This window comes from Opisthorchis viverrini, assembly GCF_000715545.1.
Source record: "Opisthorchis viverrini unplaced genomic scaffold opera_v5_21, whole genome shotgun sequence".
Lineage (NCBI taxonomy): Eukaryota > Metazoa > Platyhelminthes > Trematoda > Opisthorchiida > Opisthorchiidae > Opisthorchis > Opisthorchis viverrini.
This window is the reverse complement of record NW_008751677.1, coordinates 2,943,236-2,952,056: the sequence shown is the minus strand read 5'-3', so window position 1 is coordinate 2,952,056 and position 8,821 is coordinate 2,943,236. Positions and strand designations below refer to the sequence as shown.

The 8,821-nt window shown below is 46.5% G+C and overlaps 3 protein-coding genes across 3 annotated transcripts in view; 2 read left to right on the top strand and 1 right to left on the bottom strand.

Annotated features, from left to right (window-relative positions):
- The window catches only part of T265_01929 (hypothetical protein), a gene marked incomplete at both ends in the record, with an annotated part of 4,897 nt that extends 1,522 nt beyond the window's left edge, over positions 1–3,375 (top strand). The window contains one exon of the mRNA XM_009166055.1: positions 3,197–3,375. Coding sequence (XP_009164319.1) covers positions 3,197–3,375 — 179 coding nt within the window. The remainder of the gene's footprint in view (positions 1–3,196) is intronic.
- On the bottom strand, positions 2,354–6,952 carry T265_01927 (hypothetical protein; the record flags this gene model as incomplete). The annotated part of the gene is made up of 5 exons (XM_009166053.1): positions 2,354–5,985; positions 6,070–6,229; positions 6,289–6,356; positions 6,392–6,758; positions 6,792–6,952. The coding sequence occupies 5 exons, from the start codon at positions 6,950–6,952 to the stop codon at positions 5,953–5,955; spliced, it is 789 nt and encodes a 262-aa protein (XP_009164317.1).
- Positions 6,779–8,821, top strand: part of T265_01928 (hypothetical protein) — a gene marked incomplete at both ends in the record, with an annotated part of 17,240 nt that continues 15,197 nt past the window's right edge. Inside the window, one exon of the mRNA XM_009166054.1 lies at positions 6,779–6,912. Within this exon, the coding sequence (XP_009164318.1) occupies positions 6,779–6,912 (134 nt within the window). The remainder of the gene's footprint in view (positions 6,913–8,821) is intronic.

Genomic DNA, 8,821 nt, shown 5'->3' with positions numbered 1-8,821 from the left:
TATAATATATATATATTATATATATATATATACATATATGTAAACTAAACGAACTTTATGGTTGTACGGCAGTGAAGCATCAGTGGCAACACTGACGTTGCTGTCTTTGATGATGATGAGACAGGCGCTAGCTAGGTAGTTCGGCTAAGTAACAGAAATTTTGCTCCTAAGACCGCCAGTATGCCATGCTGTGTCGCGACCCGCATGATTTAGGTCTACTAAACCTACTCCATATTCGATTTCAACAGCCCGATTTGCTTTCCACTGGACAGCGTCGACCAAACCAAACAAAGATGGAGGGAGTCGACTTCCGTGGCGAACCTCGTTCGTTGTAGTAATACCTCTGGATAACTTACTGTAGATCTTGGCGTGACCAGAATAGACAGGAGTAATATGTATTTCAGCCAAGACGCCTTTTCAGTGCCTATCTACCACGTTGCCTGAAAGAGGCACGGCGAATGAGATATGACTTGGGTGTTTATGTCTAGACGGGAGCAATCGACGTCGGGGCTGAGCTCGAACCGCGGAGTTTCTGCCCAGTAAATCCGCGCCTACAACGGTTCGGCTACTTCGAGCATGAGGTCTCTAAAATCTCGAGAGCCTTCCTAATCGGCTAGGCATATGTCGAAGAGGAAACCTGACAACGGAGTTGAAGGCTATTCGGAGAACAAGGAAGCCCGTTGGCCGGCATAACCCTGATTAAGCGCTTGACGTAATGTCAAGATGAGGTCAGTGTAGCATCGCTGATAATGTGACATCTTAGTAGATCAATAGAGCTTTCGGGCGCGAATTTGCCGACCTTAAGGTCCGTGGGTTGAGCCCGACTTATCAACTTCCTTTGTCTATTCTAGGCAATATGACAGTATCGTGTCCCCTTCCAAGGTGTCAAGCCTGGATGATTTTTTTTAAATAGAGCTTTCATTCTTGAAGTGAAACCAATCTAGGCCGAAGAGCACTGCTTAGCGGATCTATTCCTAGTGGGAATCACTTGCCGTGTGCATCTCATCGTACTACCAACTAACTATGCATACCTTAGAACGAAGACCATTCCACACCAGCGAACCGTACATCCAAGTAGTCACCAACACCCGGTCAGCAGGTTGACATGTGACGGACTCCATCATTGAAGGATGAGTGGAACCCTGTTCAATTTCGAGTCAGTCACAAACAGTCAGTGCCAACAGGACTATCCCCCTAAAAATGGCGACAAATAGGACACCCGGCACATAGAGTATCCTCGAAGCTGACACGTCCAAGCACCATGATGAAGTAAATCATCACTAGCCTGACCTAGCATCGTTTGCGAATCCCACCTAGCATACAACTGCAGCTAAGTAAAAAAACGTGGTTTGCTCCAATGAAATTACTTTTTTAGATTGCTGAGAACTCTTCCACAACAAACGACCAAAGCCACCTTCCTTGAACCCAAGATATCCGTGATTCGCGAAAAACACTCGTTTGCCAACTGAATTGTAACACGACACTGGTGAATCCCAGTTGAACCACTCAAGTAAACAAAGGACGACAGAAACTGTAAGATTTTGCCTAACTTAAGAGCCTCTAACGCAAAACCGGTCGTGGTCGGTCGAGTGTGCAACCTCGAGTAGCGCACCATCAAGAAATTACCTTGCAACGTCTTGAAAAATGTACCAACTGGAGCATGAAGGAGCCCTTTAAGGTGAAGAATGACATACACGAGATCCGCTGGGACCCATGGATGCTCGGTTGGAACCAAATGGATATATTACGCGAATATCATCCTTGCTCAACTCTGTCACCTCTCAAGTTCCTGCAAACCCTAATGGCGTTACGCAAACTGTGCGTGCTAAGGTAGTGTAGTACTCAGGGGTTACACAGATGCTATGCAGCTCATACGGAAAGAGCCTATGAGTCTGCGTTGAGTGCGAACCACTACTGACTTTCTGGTCAGTAGCGTCACATCCGGTGTACTGAGCACGTCAAGTTTAGTGGCTGTTGGTGAGTACAATATGAAACGCCACGAAAAGGCAGTCATCCAACGCAAGCGCAATTTCAGTCCGCTGTGTTGCGAATACGAACTACGCCAGAAACGAATATCTATCGTGTGCATAAACCAGCTCATCCAGATGAATGGTAACTGAATGCACCTCAATAGATTGGCCCTTCAGTATCCGACACTAAAAAATATCCCACTTCGGGTCACTGTTGAGATGGAAATGCAAGTCTGGGAGGAAAACAACCGAAAACGCCACAGGTAACGATTGTAGCCACTCGTAAACGGGAATCCCCAACCATTAGGGCAACCTGGATCCAAACGGGCTGAAAACCAATGAAGCCTCCAGGACCCACAATGTACAGAAAAACAGAGACTGAGCGAAGATTTATTGGACATAAAACAAACCAAAACGGTAAAGTTCGGGCCAGCAAACGCCTGACTGAAGGGATCTTCCGCTTGAGCGTCTTTCGAGGGATGAAGTCTACGAATGGCTCACACGATAGAAGGTTACAGTCCCCAATCATGCAGCCAGAGATGCAAATCATACTAGCACACAGAGCTAATTCAAGAGGTTAGACTCAAGCAAGTAAAGATGAAGGGCAACGTCCTAATTTTTCTTAATTCGGCTGGGTTGATTGGCTGATCTGCTCGCCGAGCTGGTCTGCAAACTTTTCGTTGAAATGCGGGAAGACCCACTCAGCCGCACATTGAGGATATCTCATCACACATGGGTGAGACGTTAGCAAGCAAAGCTAGGCAAATAGGTCAACTGCCAGCTGAAACCAGCCCATCATCTAGTTAGACTCAAACCGCAATGTTAACATTACATTTAAAGCTACCATTACGTGATGGCAAGCAAAACTAACGAGGTTTACGTGGACAGGGAATGGATAATAAAACCAGAGGGACATAGACGAGACGCCTGATAACATGAGAAAATGGTGTTGAAACCTGACTTCAAACCACGCAGTCACCGTAGCATTCAAGACTTTAAAACAAAAGATCCATATACAAACCCAATTAAATGGTGAACATTTCCATCCAGGCAATAACCATGGAAAAGTAATTCCGAATTGTGTCACAACAGATGGCTCTGCGGCCGGTCTAACCTGGAACCCCAGAATTCAAGTCTAAGCCAAACGACAGCATAACTGTGATGGAAACCAGGGAGAGTGACGTGTTCAGACACTGCTAAATTGACTAAGTCCATATAGACTACAGGCAAACTTGAACGCGAAGCTCTATCACTCGCCGGCCCGGCAGTGCAAGAATCTGGACAAAACCATTACCGCATACATCGTATTTTGACTGCCGTGCTGACCAGCGTTGAATGTACCAGGATGAGAATTTTCAACCTGGAGAAACCCCGAACCAAAGTTTCAGTGAAGATTCTGAAATAACGGCTAGAGACACGCTACATAAGAACGACTAAAATCAAACGGAGAAATCGGACTGCTAGATACTTCGACAATTAAGACCCGATACCCCACCGATGCCTAGCTGCCATGCCGCTCGAAGAAAGCACGGGGGACTAGATACCGCCAGTTTGATCAACCTAGACAGAAGTAGAGATGCAGGTTAGGTGCGAACCACCGGCCAGCAAATTCGTGCTTCAACCACTGAGCCATCTTACATAGGCACTTCATGGTCATTCCCTGGAAACGGACACCTATGTACCCCAATTACCACACATGGATTGATAAGCATGCTACCAGAACAGCCTGGGGGAAGGGGGATTCCGCGCTACATCTGGGAGATTTAGACACCGTTAGTGGGCTCCTTAAGTGTACTCACCACAAGCAAAGCTGATTACAGTACGCCGGCAATGTGTTATCGCACAAGCACGGTGGCATAATACTGGGAATGAACGGGAGTGCGTTCCCGACGTGTACAGGGTGGACAACCACAGCGAGAAGGACCGATCGTAACAAGAAAAATTTTCGACAACCCAAATCACACTTGCCATGTTCTAACACTTACCAAGCACTAACAACCCTTGAAGTCAGATATGTAAACCAGCTCACTAACATTCAACGAAACCATTCTTTCAATATCCATTAATCACTGAAGTCTATTCGTGCCGACTTTGTAGGTACGACTAAATGACAGCTTGACACCTCTGAGGACGTCAGTTTGTCATTAAAAGCATGCCGACAATCAAATCACTAAGAGTTGCAAGAAAAGCACGAAGGCAGTAGCGTAGAAATCCTCATACTATATCACAGCCCACGACGTGCAAAATACGCAGAAGGACACCTATGTACCCCAATTACCACACATGGATTGATAAGCATGCTACCAGAACAGCCTGGGGGAAGGGGGATTCCGCGCTACATCTGGGAGATTTAGACACCGTTAGTGGGCTCCTTAAGTGTACTCACCACAAGCAAAGCTGATTACAGTACGCCGGCAATGTGTTATCGCACAAGCACGGTGGCATAATACTGGGAATGAACGGGAGTGCGTTCCCGACGTGTACAGGGTGGACAACCACAGCGAGAAGGACCGATCGTAACAAGAAAAATTTTCGACAACCCAAATCACACTTGCCATGTTCTAACACTTACCAAGCACTAACAACCCTTGAAGTCAGATATGTAAACCAGCTCACTAACATTCAACGAAACCATTCTTTCAATATGCATTGATCACTGAAGTCTATTCGTGCCGACTTTGTAGGTACGACTAAATGACAGCTTGACACCTCTGAGGACGTCAGTTTGTCATTAAAAGCATGCCGACAATCAAATCACTAAGAGTTGCAAGAAAAGCACGAAGGCAGTAGCGTAGAAATCCTCATACTATATCACAGCCCACGACGTGCAAAACTATGCAGAAGTTAAGCACAATCACATCTACTGACTACGAATGGCTGCAAAGGAACGTACTATCAGGCTCGGCAATCTACAGAACTGTACTCACGCGATCGACCCATCCACTAACCTGCGATAAGACTCACAAGCTCGCTTATTACACGGCAGTATACTAAAATGGTTCAGAATTACGAAAGCAAAAAAGGCCTAAGTGTAATAAAGAAAGCAAGGTGGACTCTCAATCGTACGCAGGTTATATTCACCTTAAACGCGGAAACCCAAAGCCAACGGTAAACGATGAGTACCGTCTGCTGTAGCATCGTTATGACGCCCAGCTTCCAGGTTCCTTGCGGGAAGCATGCGGCCGTGCCACCACCAGGGTGCCAAGACCAACCACGAGCAGTTATGACGAAAAAGTCAGACTCCAACGAAACCTTGAGCGTCTGAGCAACCATTGAATACAAGGACCCCCATAATCTTCCAAACCAGTAGAATAAGGATGAGCAGAAGATAACAAGGCCGTTCGCTGTTCAGCGACTGATTTCAATGGGATAGCTGATTCAGTTAGGCTCATTAGTTGCCTACTTAAAACAGTATGCACACACAAGACCTTACCCACATCGGAACAACCCGGAAAAAAATTAGCCAAAAACATCAAGCCCCTTCAACTTACACACGTTAATTCCAAGCATCCCCGTGTCTCAAACAGTCCTAGACGTCCATTCATGAGGAAGATGAAGCATATGCGTAGTTGCTTTGTAGAAACAGCAGTCCAATCCGAAATTTCACGGATGAAACGCACATCTCTTACTGGACTCCTGATTCCTTAAAAACTCTGGCCTTATTCTCATAGACCTTGCAAGTTCCATCACAACTAATGTTCATCCTCCATCCAAGGGAAGGTCCGAGTCAAACGGCAACTCAAAAGTACATTGACTCCTCTGACGGACTCCGAAACTTAAGAGGCCACTTGGGTTTCCTACCACTCGGATGATCCGTTTAGCCTGCCCAGAATTTCATCCTCCATTCGCTCGGGATGAGTATCCGGGCGCTGTTAGCAACCTGTGGAGCAAATATCGACAGCCGAGTCCTTTCCAGCTGTCCATCCGGTTTCCAGGATTTTTGTATCCTTGGGAAGCCATCCTATCGCATCCCTCTATCCGGTCATATCCATCCACAAGTCCATGTGTAATTAACCTTCAAAGCAAGAGAGAAGCTTTCATTGCTGGTGGTTTTACTTGAATGACGATTAAACATAAAACTTAAGGGAAGATTACGTACAACGTGACCAAGTTCCAATGTCTCAACGCCTTGGGCTAGCCGAACGTGAACCAGAGTCATACGAACGAGGTCTTCGCGGAGAACCGTATGACCTGGAACGAGAACGGGATCGAGATCCGTACGGACGCTCTTCACGAACCCGGATGTAAGAGGATTCACCCTGAAGAACTATATGAGATGGTGAATTGTGCTTACCTCGTGCGAACGNAACCGTATGACCTGGAACGAGAACGGGATCGAGATCCGTACGGACGCTCTTCACGAACCCGGATGTAAGAGGATTCACCCTGAAGAACTATATGAGATGGTGAATTGTGCTTACCTCGTGCGAACGGAACTTGGAGTCGTCAAGCTTGCGAACTGCGTATTTCATGTCTTCATATCTCAAAAATTCCACTACACCAGTGCCATCTCGAAAGACATCAGCGTAACCCACATCTCCGGCCTCTCGCATGTGATCTTTTAGGTCTTGCCAGCTACCAGTTGGCGGCAAACCAGTAACCACGACGCGAAAGTCAGACCGTCGAGACGGCCCACCTCCACCGCGGCCAAACCCTCCACGTCTGAATGAGTTGAAGTTCCCACCACTGCCATTGTAGCTTGCTGACCCACCGCGGGGAAACTCAACCCGTAACGCATATCCATCGAAATTGTATCCATCACGACCCCGAACGGCGTCAGCGGCATCACTAATTTGTTAGCGTTTTGTATGCAGCACTTACAGTTCATCTTCGAACTCAATGAAAGCGAACGGCGGTCCTCTCCGGGATTTAAGATCTATCTCGGCAATTGGTCCGTATTTCGAAAACAAATTCTCAACATCCCGCGTCTTTACATCCGGGGGTAAGTTGCCAACGTAGATCTTCGTTGTGGAACGAGCCATCAATGCACAAGAAAACACAAAATGACGGGCGAACTTAAACAAACGCGAAGCACGAAAGCTCGAGATGCATCTCCAGCACGAAGAATCATGAAAGTTCGCGCCTTTTACCACTTTTCGGAGAAAGATTCGGTCCGTATTTCCAATGAGTGTTTACTCAACGCAAGTGCACACCGCGGTGTGTTCGAAAGTAGCAGGATTTTTTCATTTTGCTGGCGGATTTAATCATTCATTGGTTTTAAAGGGCGGAAATTATCCTTTTATGAAGCCTTTCGCTCTCAACTAACATTCGGAAGGTATTTTTCAACTGGATTCCTCTTACTGTTAGAAGATAGCAGTGGAAAGCCGAGTATCAGTTGCCGCGTAGTAGGATGCTCGAGCAGTTCACCCACCAATCCAATAGTCGCTGTTTCCTCTATAAATCGGCTTGCGGATCAAGGACTCTAGTTGACGGTGTGACTAGAAAGCGAAAATGAAGCTTCCATTCTCATGAAGTTATCTCAGTGCTACGCTGCTTAGTATCCCTAACGATTGTAAAAACTAGTTACCGTTCACAAACTTGGCCCGGAATGTTCTCAAGTTACAAAGCGGCCATGCTTTGGTCAGTGATATTCCATTTTTGAGAGGCACACCATTTTTGTTTTTGTTGCTGAGGCTTGTGATGGTTATTTTGGTGGGGCCACTAGCCGGACAATGGTCTTCGCTACAAGACTTTTGCGAGTAGAATAAAAATTTTGCCCCAAAACGTTGAAGTTGGCTGCTTATGTGCCATCAGCGAGGATGACCCTAACCTACCTCCATATTTCCGCAGCTCACCAACTCTCAGTATCCACGGAAGAAATCATACCTGTGGCGGAACATCTGACGGAATGCTTTCCTAGCATTCCAGAGATCCAGGGATGCTCAAAAGTTCGAACCCACGCTCTGAGCTCAGTTCTGTCTCAGTCCATCAGGGACACGTCGTACCTCTCCATTATGGGGATTCTGATCACCAATTTTGGTCAAACTCTTACGAGTACGAAGGAAACGGTATGAACATTTAGGTTGGCAACAGTCCCTAACTAACTGGGTTTAATGTTAAGCGACACTAATTGCTTATGGCGGTACACCTACCCTAAATGGGGGAATGATCTTGAGCCAAAATAAATACCGAATTAGAGGCAACTTGATTTACCGCATAGTCTACAACTTAGAAAGATGGGTTGCATCTTAATCTTATACCATCAACATCAATGACAACGCCGAACTTCAACACTGGCTCTTTACAGCTGCACCACTTTGTCAATGAAACCATATCATCCGGACAAGAAAGACTTGCTCAGATATTTGGGCTAGGGTCAGCCTATCACAAATATCCAGTGTGTGTGCACCTCCAACACTCACTGCGACAGTTTTGACGGGAAACAACGCCACGAGCACCGCACACGTCGCATACCACTGTTCGTGGTAGGGCTTTTAGGGGAAAACTCGCGCCCTCCCATGAGCACACAAGTATGTGTAGATAAACCACATGCTATTTGTAGGCCTCCTGGGCATGACGGAACAAAACCAGGTGGTCAGCAGAATAAAACGACAGAAGTCAAGGAAAGCAAAGCTGGGCAAGCTGTTTGCACCAGTCATTGTTTCTCTCAACTGCGCACGCTTTTGGCCTCTTGCGAATATATTTTACGCACGTATGCAGTTTAACCCCACCCTTTACATTACGGGCTTCTTCAGTCGCGCTGACGCTGTTATTCGCCCACAATATGACAGTTTGCCAAGCGGCATTATACTTCCGGCCGGGAGAAACTTGATTTTTTTTATCAATAAACTCTATGAAATCTTATTCCGCCATAGCCATAAGGCCACTGTTGATTCCGCCTGCGAATCAAC